Source organism: Serinus canaria, chromosome Z (assembly GCF_022539315.1).
Source record: "Serinus canaria isolate serCan28SL12 chromosome Z, serCan2020, whole genome shotgun sequence".
Taxonomy (NCBI): Eukaryota; Metazoa; Chordata; class Aves; order Passeriformes; family Fringillidae; genus Serinus; species Serinus canaria.
The window spans coordinates 31,348,443-31,366,305 of NC_066343.1; the positions used below are offsets into that span (position 1 = coordinate 31,348,443).

At 37.1% G+C, this 17,863-nt stretch overlaps 2 protein-coding genes across 3 annotated transcripts in view; one reads left to right on the top strand and one right to left on the bottom strand.

Annotated features, from left to right (window-relative positions):
- The window catches only part of HOOK3 (hook microtubule tethering protein 3), a 945,081-nt gene that overhangs the window by 547,587 nt on the left and 379,631 nt on the right, over positions 1 to 17,863 (top strand). The gene's annotated exons all lie outside the window — the stretch shown is intronic.
- The window catches only part of GAK (cyclin G associated kinase), a 68,143-nt gene that overhangs the window by 32,659 nt on the left and 17,621 nt on the right, over positions 1 to 17,863 (bottom strand). For both annotated transcript variants that reach the window (XM_030237028.2, XM_030237027.2), the window contains 7 exons: positions 15,621 to 15,756; positions 14,962 to 15,074; positions 14,287 to 14,398; positions 11,978 to 12,101; positions 4,054 to 4,103; positions 3,819 to 3,967; positions 68 to 190 (listed from right to left, as the gene is read on the bottom strand). In XM_030237028.2, the coding sequence (XP_030092888.1) occupies positions 68 to 190; positions 3,819 to 3,967; positions 4,054 to 4,103; positions 11,978 to 12,101; positions 14,287 to 14,398; positions 14,962 to 15,074; positions 15,621 to 15,756 (807 nt within the window). The remainder of the gene's footprint in view (positions 1 to 67; positions 191 to 3,818; positions 3,968 to 4,053; positions 4,104 to 11,977; positions 12,102 to 14,286; positions 14,399 to 14,961; positions 15,075 to 15,620; positions 15,757 to 17,863) is intronic.

Below are 17,863 nucleotides of genomic sequence, written 5' to 3' on the forward strand. Positions count from 1 at the left end.
CAGCACCCTTCTTCACAATTTAAAGTTCTATTGAATAAAACACTTCAGACTTAAACCAATTTCTTACAAGGCAATGCACAATGCAAACATTTTTCTGGTCTTGTTTCAGCCATAAATGCATGTTCTTGCATATGTTATAGAGATTCTGAAGATTTGGTGCTCGTCTTGCTGGCCAGCCACATTCAGAAACCTGCAATGAGAGAGACAAGAGATGTGAGAAACAGTATAATATTGACACATATACACAACTTAGATTATGCAAATATCTACGAGGCAATTTTACACTTGAATGCCACCTTCATGCTGAAATTAAGAAAGACACTCAAGAAAGGCAGTGTTACACAGTGTAAACACCATTTTTTAGAATGAAGTGCAATAAAACTTCAGTTCTGTCTACAAATCTGCTACACAAGAAGTACCAAGAACTCAGATTACTACCTGAAATATTCTTAGAGCAAGGAGTAAAATAAAACAGCTTTCAACAAAATTTGTGCACACATACTTAAGCAAAAAAAAACCCCAAAAAACAAAAAGACACCAACAAGAAAAACCCAAAAAATCCCAACAACAGAAAGATTAGGCTTCTTTTAATATCTGTCCTTTGTTCAAAGAGCTTGAATGGTTCAGTAATATTCCATTTATAATTACAGCTTCAAAACACTAACAAAAAATTAGTTTCACTGCTAAGAATCTATATCCTTAAAATCAATTGTCCAGTAAGGATGCAGCATATGAAACTTGATTCTCGGGGCACTTGTAACACCTAAAGAGTATATATATTAAGGACTGAGAAGCAAGTTACAAACAAAGCTTTTGTATTTGTTTTTAGTCTCAACTGCAATTGCCAGATGTTGAAGACCAAGCAACATGGTCTTCAGTATCAGCAACGTGTCTTCCTATCTAGATAAAGATAGGGTTACTCTGAGATAAATTACCTGAACTGATTATCACAAAAAACTGTGTTTGTGCCAGGTCTCCCACAACTTTTCATTTTACTCTGGTATTTTAATTTAAAAATAAGGCCATTTCAGAAAGCATCACTTTGCAAGAGATTTAAATTGCACACTGCTTTGTTATGCAAGCTTATGCAAAATCACCAGTGAACAAAGAAAAACTAAGGCAAAAAGTCCTTTATATCCCTGTTCACCACAGGATTCAATGTGGGCTTCAATATACCACAAATATTACAACAGTAGTGTGTGCTGGTTTCAGCTGGAGTCATTTTCTCCATAATAACTAAATGAGGCCATGTTTTGTATTTGTGAGGGAACCAGTGTTGATAACACAGGGATTTTTTTTTTTTATTGGTAAGCAAGGCTTGGACAGAGTTAAGGTTTTTTTCGCCTCTCACATCACCTCACCAGCAAGCAGGCTTGGCATGCATAAGAAGCTGGGAGGAGACACAGCCAGAACAAGTATCCCCAGCTAACCAAAGGAATATTCCATAACATAGGACTTCATGCTCAACCCATAAATCTGTGGGAAAAAGAATGGAAGGGGAAACATTTAGAACAGTAGCGTTTGTCTTCTGAAGGAATCATAATGCATGATGGAGCCCTGCATTCCTGTACACCTGCCTGCCCATGGGAAAAGGTGGATAAATTCCTTGTTTTGCTTTGCTTGTCCCTGTGGTTTTTGCTTTACCTATTAAACTGCTTTTACTTCAACCCACAAGTTCTCCTTTCACCTTGTGATTCTCTCCCCATTTTTACCAGGGAGGAATAAGCAAGCAGCTTGGTTGCTGGCTGAAAGTAAATACCAACACCGCAAAAGAATCACATTGAAGTGTTGAAGCTTCAGACTAGAACACAGCCTGAAAAAAAGTGTATTCAAAAAAGCAAAAAGTACTGACTTTTTTCCTTTTAATTTACCATTTACTTTCCACTCAAACACTCTAGGTTTCCTACAAAAACAACATTACTTTCTGTTTATTTAGCTGAGTTTTCAGCTCTAGGTGTTTTGACAATTAGGAGAATTATGGATGGTGCCCAAACTCTCAGAGGAACCTATTCCAAAAAGGACTCCAAACTAGCAGAGAAGCTAATTTCAAATCTACTATTAATTTTAACCACAATTAAAGAAATTTGTAGAAGATCCATACAGACAGAAAACAGCAAGAAATCAATCATGTAATTTCAAAAATCCCTTCTAAGCAAAGTGTCATAATTAAGAATTTTAGAAGCTGTTTTCCTCTGATCATGTTTAAAGGCTTGCCATAATCATCTTTTGTCAGCATTAAAGTAAACCTAAACTTCTTTAGGTTCCTACAAGGCTGCTCTCAACCAGCACTGAACAATGAAGTTAGTCAGTATTGCTAAACATCTCAATTTCAATAGGCAGGTAAGAGTTCCAAATACAATTAGAGTTTGTTTCCAAGTAAAGTAACTGCCTTCCTAAATACTCTTAGACAATAAAGTGGTCATGAACCTGTAATGTTTCAACTAATTATGACCTACTATGACTTCTGAACAAAACCAAGATCATATTACCATTCTTAGTACCAACACATCAGAAATACCTAGCGTATAGACACCCCAGACTTGCATAAACAAAAAAATCCATTGGTAAGCAAATTCCCAGTCACAGAATTTATCATTCCATAAATAGAGACTGATCACTTTGCAGGATGTGGAATAAATCAGTTCACCACATCAGTCTCAGACTTTCCAGCAATCTAGTGCTAAAAAAGAATTGCTGAACATTTTGCTTTGAGGTACCTGCTACAAATAATCATGCAGTAGATTTCCTGTGCAATCAAGTTTTTTTGCCTTCCATCTTGAACAGCCTCTGCCTGAACTTCCTATTGAAACAGATACACACAAAGAAGCTGACTGCATTCATACAGAGAGGCAGTAATGTTTTCTTTCAGGTGTGACAATATTTTATCTTGTTCACAAGGAAACAAAACGAAGTGACAGCACTAGAAAGAATACCTTAAATATACCTCACCCCAACATTTTAAGTCAAGTCTGGTAACAGAAATAATACTAAGGATGGCTCTGTATACTAAGGTCCAAAAGGCTTTATTATTCTGTAACAAATAATGGTTCTAGACTCTCTTCTTGGCAGACAGTATTGTGTGGAAGGGCATGATCATTACAAAGTATTAAGGTGCTGACAACTCACAACACAGTAACAGTCCCAACTGTTGAGCCAGGACAGCTTTGTTTTACTTAGGAGCAAACACTGAAGCCCAGTGTCTTGGAACCTAACAATATCTTCTCAATACTTTGTTGCTGAACTAGGCAAATGCCTTCATACTAGTGTCAGAGAAATTGCCAGGAAGGATAACGGAGGCTCAGGTAAGTTACAACAATACTGAAGATGGTGGGAGCAATCAGTCAGCTATGGCTGAGTCATATGGGAGTCAAATGGTATGTAGTGGGACAAGGAGAAACTCCAGTGAACAGGTGATGCAAATCAGTCACCATGTCCTTGATACAGGAAAATGGTAGAATATAGGAGACACTGACATTTTAGGAAGACTTTCATTACTTTAAGTATTCTCCACTTAAATTTGGAACACATAATGTACATAAGCATGTTTTCAAAGATATTACTATTGTAGAAAAAAAACAGACTTTAGTCTGCTTAAGATTAGCAAGATGTTTTAAGATTAAAGATTAGTCTGCTACCAGTTAAGTTTGGTTTTAAAGCAAGGACAAGGGAAACATAGGTAACTCTTTGTCTTTATACTTTCTCTTTTGTCATCTTTTGGATTAACCTCCTTTAACCTATTTTACAACAGAAAGCTGAAGGTAGAACAAAAACATTATGTTTCAAGGCCTTTTAGAGAAATACACAAAAACTATACAAACCCTGTTATGGAATCTTGAAGGTCTATATGTTCTTGGAGAGAGATTGTACACAGCATAATGGCCAGGATGTTTAGAGTCCAGACACAACCGCACATCTTCTATGTTATTTTTGATGGCAGATTCTACACCTTCAGCTGGAAAGGACATCACTGAAGACAGAACAAACAGCAAGTGAATTTTTTCATGCATTAAGAGCAAAGAAAAATTATGTTTAACAAATATATACATATCATACCAGCAATTCTGGAAGTGATGTATGATATATCCAAGTCTCCTTTTGCATAACTGAAAGAGAACACATTGGTTTTAATACTGGGACATATAACCATTCAAGCCGTTAAGTCTCAAGGGCAGATCTCTAAGGTGGCACCCACTAAGAACAATGTTTCATTTCTTCCATCTGAGGCTTGTTACATTCACATTTCCAGAGTTTCAAAACAGAGCTTTCAGAACAGATACTGTGTTTAAGCAGTTACTTATTTAAATTAGTTTCACCAAAACCAGCTGCGGGATTTTGCACAGATACCTTTAATCTTTAACTCACTCCACTAGCCCCTGATCTTACTGATAAAAATGCATTGAAGGGTGTCAGTTTGAAAGCCTAATGATGATACAATAACATCTTTAATGAAGAATATCTCAATGCTTAAAAGAAAGACTACTAGTTGTACATCAAAGTTTAAATTACACAACTCTGGCATGTTACTGTCTATCACAGATGGCCATGCTGTTCAATATCCAAATTCCATATGGACAGTGTTAACAACACTTCCTAGTCTAGCATTCAGGAAGGACTCTGGCAGCGCACTTGAACCACCACCAGACCTGTCACTGCCAGGACTGAAGCCCGTCTGCAGCTGGAAAGCCAACGGGTGTCCCACTTAACGCCCTACACACCGCATACACACACAGGCAGTCCAGGCTTCCTTACCCAGGCTTCCCACAGCAGAGTCCAGGATCTCTGGCTGCTAAAAGTAATTTACTTCTCCTGCAGCAACAGAGTAACAGCTGGAGCTGCTGCCTCCCAGGAGGGACTCCCAAGAAAGGAAACAGTAAGTTTTTACACTCTCATCATTTATGGATGCCAAAGTCTGGGGTCTTCCCGCTGGGTCCTCCGCTCCTGCAGTGCCTCAATGTCCGGTCACCTGGCTGGGTCACATGCCCCCGTGTCCTGTGCTGTGCCAAACATGGGCAGTTCCTGGCCTCTTGCCTCAGGCTCCCAGCCAGACTCAACCAGCAGCTCCCACTGCAGCTGCACCCCGAGGTACCTGCACTCAACAGAGAGAGCACTACAATCTCTTTCCTCATTTAAATAATTCCTACAAAAATTCACTTCCAGAACTCCCATAAGTGAGCAAGGCATTAGTCATTACTCATGTCTCTCTCATACAACAGTGCACAGTTTAAAAGTGCAGCCTTTTCAAAAAAAATCTCCCAGTGATACTTAGGTCAATTCCCTGCACCTTTACCTAATCATCCACACTATGTCAAAAATTAACTAATTTAAGATCACTATTACTTTTTTTATTTCTAGGGTATCTGCTATGTAGCAGAATGAAAAAGGAAGAGAAAAAAACTGAAGAGAGCAAGTGTAGGCCAACAACCTTGAGTATAACTACACAGGTTATGCACTCCTGGATTGGAGTACACAGGTGTGCACTCCTGGATTGGCAAAATTAGAGCAAAACTCACCAAAAGAATTTTATTTAGACTAATGGGTGAATCTGATTTACAATACCTTAAATATCTCATTAGTCTATTAACTTCAGAATATTAAAATGTCATTAAAACACTATGATGCATATTTAATTAATTCAGAGGCACTAACCAAATTTCAGTATCACAACAAAATTTTAAGACACTGCTTAGAAGAGCAGACCTAGGATACTGCACTCAAATTTTGAAACACCAAGAAAGAACACTGTTTTGATTCTTTGCTGCTTGCTACTAATGACTGAAGTTACAGGGACTGATTAAAAGTATACATTGTATATATAAATGCATATTTAATATTCAAGAATAGTGAGGAGGATCTTAGATTAGGAAAGAAAAATCTTCTGAATGCAATGCCATTTAACAGTATTGATGCAGAATGGCATAATCAGTGTCCTAGCAATGATAATGACTCACTGTCTCAAACTAAAACCACAAGAGTTTTAGTCTCACTAGACACAGCATCAAAAAAAAAAAAAAAACCAACAAAACCCTCAGCCTTGAGAAAACTTGCATAAGGAGGTAGACAAATGGGCACAATTTCAAAATTTTTTGCACCTTCGGAAGGACATACTTTATCATGTAAGCTCAGGTGGTAATCCTGCTCCAGCCAAACTAACTAAGGCAGAACTTTACATTCAGAGCTAATAATGATTGCTTACTAAAATTTGTGATGGCTCTAGTCCTTTAGAGAGATGAGAAGTGTCAAATGCTATTTGTTGCTACAACCAGCAGTTTCAAGTAAGAAAATGTGTAATCATTCTAATATAAATTTTTTTTCTGTATCAAGGTAAAGGACCAACTAATACCACAGCTGTAGAACACAGAACCATTATCCCTTCAGCACTGTAACACCAAGGTAAAGCAAGAGCTTGTAACAATGGCACAAAACTATAAAGAGCAAAAAACCAACAGTACTCACACCCATTCCCTTGGGAAGACTTTCAGATAATAACTTCTTACTACCAACACCACTCAACTGAGCTTTGGCTTTTACATTTGTCTAAATTAAAAAGCAACATTAGGAGCATGGATCTCACAACACACACATATATGTAAGAGTGCAGTTTAGTATGTCAACAACAGAGCACAGCATAGCCAACTTAAGCTTTACATTTAGCAGGAGTATTCCAAGTATGTGACTATTACACTCAAAAAGCTTCAGAATTTTCACGTAGTTTTAATTAAAATGAAGCTTCTTAACTGTAAAATCAACACAAGTCTCCAGAAAATCACCATATCCTTGGATTCACTGAACTTTATTCTGAAGATTTCACAGCTATTTCAGTAGAAAGACCTGAACACAAGGTACTCTGTTTTCAGTGGAGTGTTGTATGTCAGAATGGTAACTGAGATTTCTTTAAATGGTAAGAAGGTGAAAAAAAATGTATTCTTCATGCAGTTTAAATATTCCTGTGCATTTCAAGATAAAATTCTCTAACTAAAAATCACAAATAAGGTCTTTCCTTTCATAGCCTTAACAGCAGAAATTTCATTTAGATAACAGTTTTGCTGGCAGGCTATAACAGAAGAACAGCATGCAAACATTGACGTTCTCAGCCTCTCAGGTCCAACATGGGAAACTCGGTGTGTTTTTAAGAGTCTAATTAAGCTAAAAAAGAAAAAGTATGATACAGCACAAACATTTAGTCACTTATCTGATGATACAGACTTCTTCAAAACCGGGACTACTTTACCATAGGACAGGACTAGACTAGTCTAGTCTCTGTGTGGAGGCAGGGGGTTATTTCCTTACAATAAGTAATGGGGGCCTACAAGAAAGCTGGAGAGGGACTTTTTGCAAGGGCAGGTAATGACAGGATATGAAGGAATGGCATTAAACTGAAAAAGAGCAGACAGATATTAGTCTGGTCTAGTTGAAGATGTTTCTGCCCACTGCTCAGGGTTTAGAATCAGACACTGCTTCTAATCAAAACTGTTTGATTCTATGAAATAAAGCAAGTAAGACATGAATTCTGATTTTGCAGAATAAATATCAAAGCAAAAATAAGAAGTTCTAACCACATGTTAAAAACTTCTCACTGTGTAAATGGCTGGGACTATCATTCTTGCCAGAGACTAGATGCACCTAAAGATCTTAAGTAATATTAAACAAAAGACCATTCCAACAAATTTAAAACAATGGAACTAAAATTAGCAACTAAACTCACAAAATAAACTAGATAAGATACAGATAAAAATTCTACAACAGTACCATCTGTTTACTAACAACTTAAGATGATAAAGAACCAAGAATGACAGACTAACTGGCACAACTACAATGTGAGCATATAAAACATTAAATTAAATACTGCCCTAACACTCAGCAATCTTTCTCCAGACATCTCTACACTTACAAGATTAAAAAAAATCTATCCATCTTTTTTTCCGGCTATTTTTTAAAATCCAGAAAGAAAAACAACACTAAAATTCACATCAATCTGTTCCCACTTGGTTTTGCTTCATGAAACTGAATTAATCATGCAACTACCTAGTGCAATGCAAAGATCCATGAAATAAAATATTAAACAAGAAACAAAATTACCTTAAAAGCCAAGAAAGCAAGCATAAAAGGCAGCTAATTGTTCCTAGATTACTACATTATAATATTTTCAGCAAAAGAGATTGTTCTGACAAAGCAAATGAAGACTGATCACAAGTTCTGCCTGCTGCTTTCAATACCAGTAAAGACTTGATCCTTAAAACATTTAGCTATGCTTTTTGTAACATGTATGGATCCAGGCCTCAATAAGCATAAAAACTGGTGCCCAAAAAAGATCACAGAAGTTCCACAAGAGAGGAAAAAAAAAAAGTTCTCTGAGCTTAACAGAGAAATGCTGTGGCTGCACAGCTGCAGGCTGAGCTTTCAGGCACGTATGGGCACATCTGCTGGATCGAGGCTCCTGTCTGTGCAGATGGCGCCACTTCACAAAGCAATGCATGTCTTCTCCATCTCCACCCTGTTACTTGCTTTTAAGGTAACAAGAAGGTAACCTCCGTTTGTAACAGAGTTTGTAACAAGAGGGCTGAACCTCTGTTGCTCTTTGTCCTCTCGCACATAACTATAAGCTGCTGCATCTGCCTGACCTGAATCTGCAACAGAGGTTGTGACACTTGCAACTGAGGTGGTCTGGGGGACAATGAAGATAGTCCTCATTTACTCTCCTGTTCTGAGCAGCCTGTAATGTGTGTATCAGTTTTCAGATTTTATTATTTATTAGGACTAACAAGAGACCAAAATCAGAATCAAGTTAAAGACAGCTACAGGAAAAAAAAAAAAGGTTCTTTTGTCACAGCAACAAAATACTTAAATCTTACACTGTAGTTTGGATTCAGCAAGATAGAAGTCTGTCTGCAGACAAAGGAAGTAACCCTGTAATTCAAAAAAGCAATGATAAGTAGGAAGGAGAGAGCCTACCTAATGAAATTATAGAATCCAAAAGTGCTTAAGTGGGGCGAGGAAAAAGCATGACAAAGAAGTGACAATTTAATTTTTCCAGAATGTCTGCTTCTTATGTTGGTTGAAGAGTTTTGAAAAGGCAGTCAAAGATGCAACAGCAGAAGAGGTATTCTCACATCGATGATTGTATCAGCTATATCAGCAACACAAGTTTGTGAAGGCAGAGAATGAATATGACAGAAACAGACATGCCTTATAGCAGATGCAAACAAAGAATTAACAATTCACCTTGATTAAAACACAGTTCAAGGATGCACAAGCCCAGTAGTGGAACTCTCAGCAGAACACTGTTAAAATACTAAAGGATTTAAGCCTCCCTTACTCAGCAATGTTAAAATACTAAAGGATTTAAGCCTCCCTTAGGCCCTACAGAACCGTAAGTATTGGTCATGTTAATTTAGGTTTTGCCATTTCACTGTTAAATACAGTAAGGATTCAAAATATAAGGCAATACAAAGAAGGAAAACTACACAACTAAGGGCTGCTAAATAACACTGGTAAATTACAAGTGGAGAGAGTTTGTCTTTTAGCCACTGAAAAAATAAGTATTAAAGTAATTGACTCTCACTAGCAGAACCATATGCTTGGAGCATTTCCTCTTTTAATCCCACTCCTCAGCCAAATGACTAAATCCACTCAGATAACACAAGAAAAGAAAAATCTTGTTGTATGGAGACAGAGGGTGCTCTACAAAGCCAAGATTTGCTTATGATAGTGCAGAACTTAAACAAAAATTTGACAGTTTCACATATTATGTCAAAGGTGATGGTCAAGAGTCACCTAAACAAAACCCTTATTCAACCAGCTGAGTCCAAAACATCTGAGAGGAACTGATGTCTCCATGATCAATCTTGGGACATAGCAAACGCTGACAGCCGTCTGTCAATCTACCATAGTCCATGCAAATGTGTATTCCTCAGTAGCTCAAATAGCTCTCTGGCTAATTGATCTTATTTGGCTATGACAACATACCCTCCCATTAAAAGCTACAAACTAGTACGAGGTCAAACAATTACATTTTCAAGATACTCAGTTCTAGTAGTTGTCCGTATGTGACTTACTGTAATTCAAACAAATGAGGCAAAAGTAGTGAGTTTTCCTTTGACTAATATTTAGTAAGTTCCACAAGCCATGCACTAAGCTGTTGTGTTCAGCCACAAAACACTAACTAGCGACTGAAAAGAGGCATACTTAGTCTCAACAATAAGACAGATGCAAAACTTATTTTGGGCAGTCACCATAATCTAAACAAACAGTTGTAGAGAAGAGCATGAGAACTGAACAGAATCTTTTCAGACAGCAAGTACTCACTGTCCAGTACTTCAGAAGTTGCTAGATGAGCTCTGCAGATGTGGCTGGATGTACAGTTACTGTTTTATTCCTTGCCCACTACACTTACTATGGAAGCAAAGGAAAGGACACAAAGCAAAAAGCTACACACATCTGTAAGGTAAGAGAAATAAAAAATAATGTGTAGGCACAGCACAAGCCATTCCATATTTAAAAGTCAATTTTAGACAGTCTTAACCCATTGCTAGAAAAGGGGAAAACTGCACAAGATGAAATTCAAAAAAGTGATTAAACTTCCAGTAGCCTTTAAGGAAGAAACCACTTACAAGAGCAGGAAGAGAAAACTGCTTCAAACACATAACTAAGTGATTAAGGTGCACCCAGGAAGTCATGTGGAGTCAGAAGAATAAGAAAGTCAAGTGCAGGAGTACTTCAGATGCATGTAGTGTACGACAAAAACATAGTAAGATCTAACAGACAGCCATGGGAAAGTAGGGCTTGGAACTTTGTCAAAACTGCTTTTCATCATGCAACAGTTTGTTCCCCTTGTACACCTCCCTGCTCTGTGTCCATGTGGTTTTCCCAGCAAGAAAAGTTTAATGCCACTGTCCCAGTTACTTCTACAGAATGCTTAAGGACAAAGCAAAGCAGTGCAGCTTTTGCAACTTCTAAAAAATAGAGGACCTGGCCTTTCTAAGCCATATTTAGAAGTTTTAGCAGACTAAGCGTAAGAGTTAACAGCTAAAAACACACTTGAAGTGGATACAGAGGTGCAGTATCTACAAATCTAACTTACCTGATCATTACAAATATTTTAGAGAAGTACTATGCACAAGTAACACCCAAATTCTGAAAAAAAATCTACATATGAAGAAATATATTTCACAAGCTGTAACACAATATCCCAACTAAAGTAACACAAAGCCTACAGTGCGAAATAGAGTTCAGTATTCTTTTGCAGGCTCTTCAGTAGTGACTTACCTTCTCTTATTAGAACTAAGAAAGCCCTTTAACACTGCATAGAATTTTATTATGAGCAAAAAATATATAAATTGTACAGACTGATTCATATTCATCATAAGGAAGTATTAGAAATACTTGAAATGGGGCTGACAACCTGATTAGAAAAAAATAAATCACACAATACAAATCTGAAAACATACACCTCTAAACATGAAAGTATTCATACATGCAATACAGGGCACAGGAGACAAAGAGTGCCTCTCACACAGTCTTGAAGGCATAGGATTCCACCTGGAAACTAAACCGAAGAGCTTATTTCCCTGCAGGTATTTTTCCCTCCTCACATCTCTTCCCTTGATTTGTACATTTCACCACTCCATCTTTTTAATTCCTCTTTTATTCATGAAAGCCCTATCTAATAATTCAATTCCACATGCTGCTTCAGCCCCCACCTGCTCATGTCTCAAAAGTTTTTAGTATTTAAAGTACAGTAGGGCAAGTAGTACTTACAGACAGGCTCTTACTGCAACATTCTCAATTCTAGAACATGACTGTTGAAGTAACTTTTGTATTAATATCATACATAAAATCTCAAGGGGTAGCTAACAGCTATTACAGCTCAAACTTGGACAAAAATGCTGAATTTACCATTTCTGGAGTAAACTCCTGTGCCTTCATTTAGAACTCTTATCAGCACAACTTTTTATTTTTTTTGTATTTTTTTTTTACTCACTTGGCCACAGACTGGATAACTTTAGAAGATGTATCCTTAATATTAGTGAAAAATCGCTCTGTTCCACCCCTCAGAATATCAAAGAACCCTCCATAAGTCTGGTCACATTCCGCAACGGTCAGGCCTAGAGTAGTTGAATAAAAATAATTGTACTTTATTATGGAGCCCATTCCAGGATATGACTTAAAGTATGTTGCCTATAAAGCTGGAAGGAAGTGAATGCATATACAGGCTACACTTTGCTATAAGGCTCACAGTTCCAAAGCTTTCCTTATGACCTATGCAAAATAAGTACTTCCGGCAGTCAGGAAGTACCAGTGATATACCTAACACATTGTTTAATTTGCTACCTGTGCTCATGAGAAAACTAGGTAGAAAATTCTGGAAGTAAGACATATGTTTCATAGTGTCAATGCAAACACTGCCTTTCTTTAGTACCAGTTTCTAAAGTATAGCTTATCATAAGCAGATCTACTTAATCACCTCCAGTAGACACATTTTAATGCATGGCTTCAGAAGCAGCTGGCATAGTTAAGCTTAAGTTTTAAGCACAACATTCCAGAGAGCACAACATTCCAGCATAATATACCTATTAATATGATTGCATACAACAAACAGGCATTCTTGCACAAAACAGATGACCAGACAGACTTTTGATTATAATTGCATTAGGATGCTGAATTCTTCCACAGAAATTGCTATACATATATTATTAGTGCAATCAGTTACCCAATTTTACCATTTTCCCTGGAAAATTAATATCCCTTGTCTCATTGACAGTTCATCATAATTAATATCAAGCAAGAAATATCAGGCTAGAAGGAAAACTGAATACAACATGAAATTGTCCCTTGATATCTCCTACATTAATTGAAGTGCTCCATTTTCAAATATAATAGCTAATATGGGTGCAGAAAGAATAGTAAAAAACTAGATGCAAATAAGCGTATCAAGCTTATTTTCTTTACTAAATTATTAAGTGTTTTCAACTGAATGTACTCTGGATTACCTATTTCTACAGACTAAGTATGTCAGCTTTGAATTGTGTCATTTTGGAGAGATGTTTTGGTTGATTCCATTTAGTTCTGCTAATCCAAAAACTGTTTTTCTCAGATGGAGCCCCAACTCGTCCTCCTCACCACTGACGTCCTACAGTGCAGCCCTCTCCTGAACTCAGGCCTGGACAATGCTCCCATAATTAGCTGGATTCAAGGCAGTACCAGCTGCAGCTGTTCCTGAAAGTGCCGATGGGATAGCCACTAGACCAAATGCAGCCTTTTCCCTTTGAGGCTGTCATACATGGTTCTTTTGGAAGTGAAAAGCTAAATAGCTTTAGACTACTATCACTGTCAGATGCACTTCAAGATATCATGGTGGAGTCCAAAGTATTTTTGGTCAGGAGAGAAAACAAGAGAGAGGTGCACCCAGGTGCTTACAGAAGTATTTCTTCCTCATACAAGCTTTTTGCAGTCTAAAATAAACATATATGAGGTCAGCAAGTTCCAAGCATTACTGAACTACTATTGTCCATAGCCAGAATCCCTACAATTTCTGCATTTCTTTATTAAGCTCTCTGAAGTTAGCCAAATATTAAGTTATTGTTTTAACACAAAGTGATAACAATACAGCACAAATAGCTGCTATCTTTTTAGGTTGTAACATATTTGATGTTAAATAGTTCCTCTTGAAAAGCGGAGGCAACTGATGCTTTTTTTACCTCAGAAATAGTGTCGAACACAAACTCAGGCCAAGTCCTGATTCATTAGCTTCTGCCACAAGGTAACAACACTTCAATTAAAACACAGAACCCTACGATTTTTAACAGTTTAAATTCAAACTCCTATTAAACTCTGCTCTTTAGATAATGCACTTTCAAACATTGTTACCTCATTGAATCAAAAAAATTCAGGGTTTAAAACAGGCTATTGTCACCTGTTTGTCATAACCTGAAGACTCTTCCTCTACTGCTCTTATTCATTGGATCATTATTGCTTCTCATAACCACACTTTCATCAAGTTTTAGTTCACTTATGTCAACTCTCCTGCCTCTGCTGGTCAATAATGCACTTAAAATTATTTTCCACAGAATACATATTTTTTATCTTGCACAGCAATGAACTTGAGAAATTCATATTTGCATATCAACATAAAATCAAACCTTGGGGAAAAAATACAAGGCTAGAAGCAATGACATAAATACCAAATAGCTAGTACTAGTGCAAAATATCTAAAATCCCTAAATGACTTTTTTCCCCATGGAAGATATGCAACTGTCTTTATAGTAAAATGACATCTCTTTTTGAACATACCTGCATTGTACAAATTGTTGAGCTGCCCTGCAGGCTTGGAGCTCTGTGAAACAGACGTCACAGATGTCCGAGGCTGAGCATTGTTTCCATAGCCTCCATTTTGCTCCAGGAGCTGAGGAGAATAATACGCCAGATGAGAATTTTCTTGCTAATTTAGCAATCTTACTATGTTTGACAAATTCTCCTTGGTAAGAACAAGCAAACTAAACCTCAGGACAAAGACAGAAAGTTAAGCTACACTAATCAACTCACCTGCAGTATAGTGCTAATTAAGCATTGAACAGGAGATGCCTAAGTGGGTTTCAAGTTAGTGTAAGCAGAGCCTTCATATACAAAACTTTTCTGTGCAAGTTAATTATGACAGAACACAGAATGTCAAACAGACATATTCTTTAGCATACTAAAGAATAAACCAAGAGGATGAAAAGAATTTCAAAAAGCAGTAAGAAATACTAAATATCTTTTAAGGACTCTGTGCTTTAAAGGGCATATTTTCAAAGATCCTACAAGGGATACTCATCAATTCAACTGAACTTCAAAATAAAACAGAGCAAAATTTTCAAAATACAAAGGAACAGGGGACCTTCTCTGAAATCTTTTACTTACTAAATGCACATACACTGCAGAGGACAGAATAGAAGCCTAATCAATTATACTCCTTATGAGACATTTTACCTCTGTGATGGGGGATTTAGGATTAACATTCCTAGCTGCTGCAATCTCCTGCAGTTGGTTCACAAGTTCAGTGATTGACAATCTCTCCTCTGGGTTCACTTTCAAAGTGGAGCCTAAAAAAAAGGAGATCCAGATAATGTAACAAACCCTTCAAAGCTCTTCTCCCAGATAATAATAATTTTTCAATACATTCCAGTATTTGCAATAAGCAAACTCCTGAACAGAGTGGAGAAACTACTAAATCAATATTCAAATATAATTGTCATAATAGTATTAATGAGAAAAAAACAACACTAAATGGAATCAATAATATTTCAAAGAACACACCTGGGATCATCTAATAAAGAACATGAGAGGTAGCTTTGAAACCTAAAGCAAACAATTTTTTAAGCAAGTTCAAAGAAACCAAATCAAAACACCAGTTGTTTCAATGGACTAATTCAGATACCAGGCAAGACACTTAAAGAAACTAAAAAAGCAACTTTCACATAAAATGTCATAATTTTTCAATAATGGATTAGGATTTTAATAAAATAAGAAGTTGCTGCAGTTTACTTTTTTCATCTTCACATGTCAATAACATTTAAATATCAGTAAAACAACTCTTAATAACAACATGTATCCACAAGCCACCGAATAAAATAACACGGTAAACTTACGAATGAGATCATGAAACACAGAGTAGCGGGTGTCATTTTGTGGAATGACATATTTCCCATTGACTATGCGAAGTTTAGCTCCATCTTCAAATGGGTGTTGCCTAAAGCACAGCAAGTACAGGACACAGCCCAGAGCCTACAGAGATAAACAGAAATACTGCATAGGATCATGGGGACCTTTAGGCTGGAGATCCTCAAGTTCAAATGTTAACTCAGCACTGCCAAATCCACCACTTAACAGTGTTCCTCAGTACCATAACTACATGTCTTTTAAATGCCTCCATGGATGGTAACTCAACCGCTGCCCTGGACAGCCTCTTCCAGTGCCCGCCCAATAACCCTTACAGTGAAGAAATCTTTTCTAACATCCAACCTAAACACCACCTTTGCAACTTGAGGCCATATCCTCTCATCCTATCACTTGTCACTTGGGAAAACTATTCCTGTCAATTTTTTAAAAATCATTTAGAAGTCATTACAAGAAATCCATTTTATGAATTTCAAAGCATACAAAAATGAGTAGTCTTGCCATCCTGAACATGTTCAAGATCAGGATTATTCTTTCAAAAAAAGTTCAGAAGTTTTATTTCATATCTCCATCCTGAGCTGCAAGGAGAGACATTTTTATTTGTAAAGACAGAATTTAGTTTAACTTAGATACGCAGTGATGCAATACAGCTAGATGTAAAAAAGCTAGATGATTATGTAAGTGCTAAGCAAATTGCTCAAGTAACTCTAGGGAGACACACAACACACTCTCTAAAATGCATCTTCTGATAAAGCTTTGATGAAAATGAGCCCAAAATGACAGTCCCTTTATTCCCTACAGTCAGATGGCTATTCAACACTTGAAACAAAATTTAAGATCATTTTATAGTGAATGAATGAACTTCTCATTTTATATATGAGAAGTTCATTCAAGCCTCAAAAATCACAAAACCTGGACTACAAGATCCTGGGGACTTTCAAGTTCCTTCCTGTGTCCAATTTGAGATTTTTGTAACCTGAGAAGACAACAACTAACAAAGACAGAAGTCAGTTCTGAATTCTAGTCTCTGAAAAATCTAGGTGTTAAGGATTAACTAGGATAACTGAATCTGTTACTCAAGTAAATGTAAATTGATACATATGTTTTCAAATAAATCAGGATATGAAATATGCTGGCAGAGTTATAATATCATAACAGAAACATGTTCCATTTCACCTATAAAAGTCTGATAATAAAGCACACAATACCTCCACATAATTGTTGGCACAATGAGTTGGAAAATTCCTCCTCTAACTTTTTTCTGAACCCCAGTATGTATAGTTACTTAAGCATTTGAGCTTTTATAGCTCTCATAAATGAAGCAATCCATTGAAGATGTTTACCTAAGAAAACTGCCCACTGCCTCCAACCCTCTGTGCACACCATCTCCAACTGCCCTTGGTTGTCAACTTATCTCAAGAACAGCTTCTAAGTTCTGAAAGCTATTGAAGTCTCTGAGGTGTAGGGATTTGGTTACTCCAAAATGCTTTGAGATTCTCTCAGTCTAGGACCAGAAATAAAGTACATATGCTAATTCTGTGTATTCTTGCACATTTTTGTCAGGCTGTGGAAAAAGACTCTCTGTAATGTGTACATGGAAGCATCATCCAGTCCACCCTAACTAATCTAGTAGGACAGTATAGCAAATACCATCTCCTCTTCCATGAAACACTTGTTCACAAAGCAGATCATCATTCAGTTACAGGAATGCCACTATTCCCTGTGCAGTCCAAGACACTCTGTGCATCAGGAGAGAGCACCCACAACCACACAGGAGAGAAAAGTACCAAGGCAACCAGTTGAATACACAGCAAATGGAGAGGCCAGTCAGATTTGATTTCTGCTTCAGTTGCTGGAGAATGTTTTTAATTTCTGTTTTACCTGTAACTTAGGATTGAAACTGTGGTAACTTTGGCTGTTTTAAACATCAATTGTCATTCAATTTGATCAAAAGGCAATTTCGGTTGCAGCAAGGCAAGTCCTCAAAGCCAGCACCATCCACACAGCCTCAGCACTGCTACACTTGACAGAAGAGTACATTCCCAAGATGCTACCCAAAGTCCTTCTACAGAAGTTACCCAGATCCATCTGAGCACTCACATGCCAGAAGGTAAAAAAGCAAAACCACAAAGCAATCAAAAATAGCTAGGAGTAATTTTCTGACCTGCTACTGGGCCTTTATCAGTAGCAGGTCAGAAAATTAACCCTAATTAAC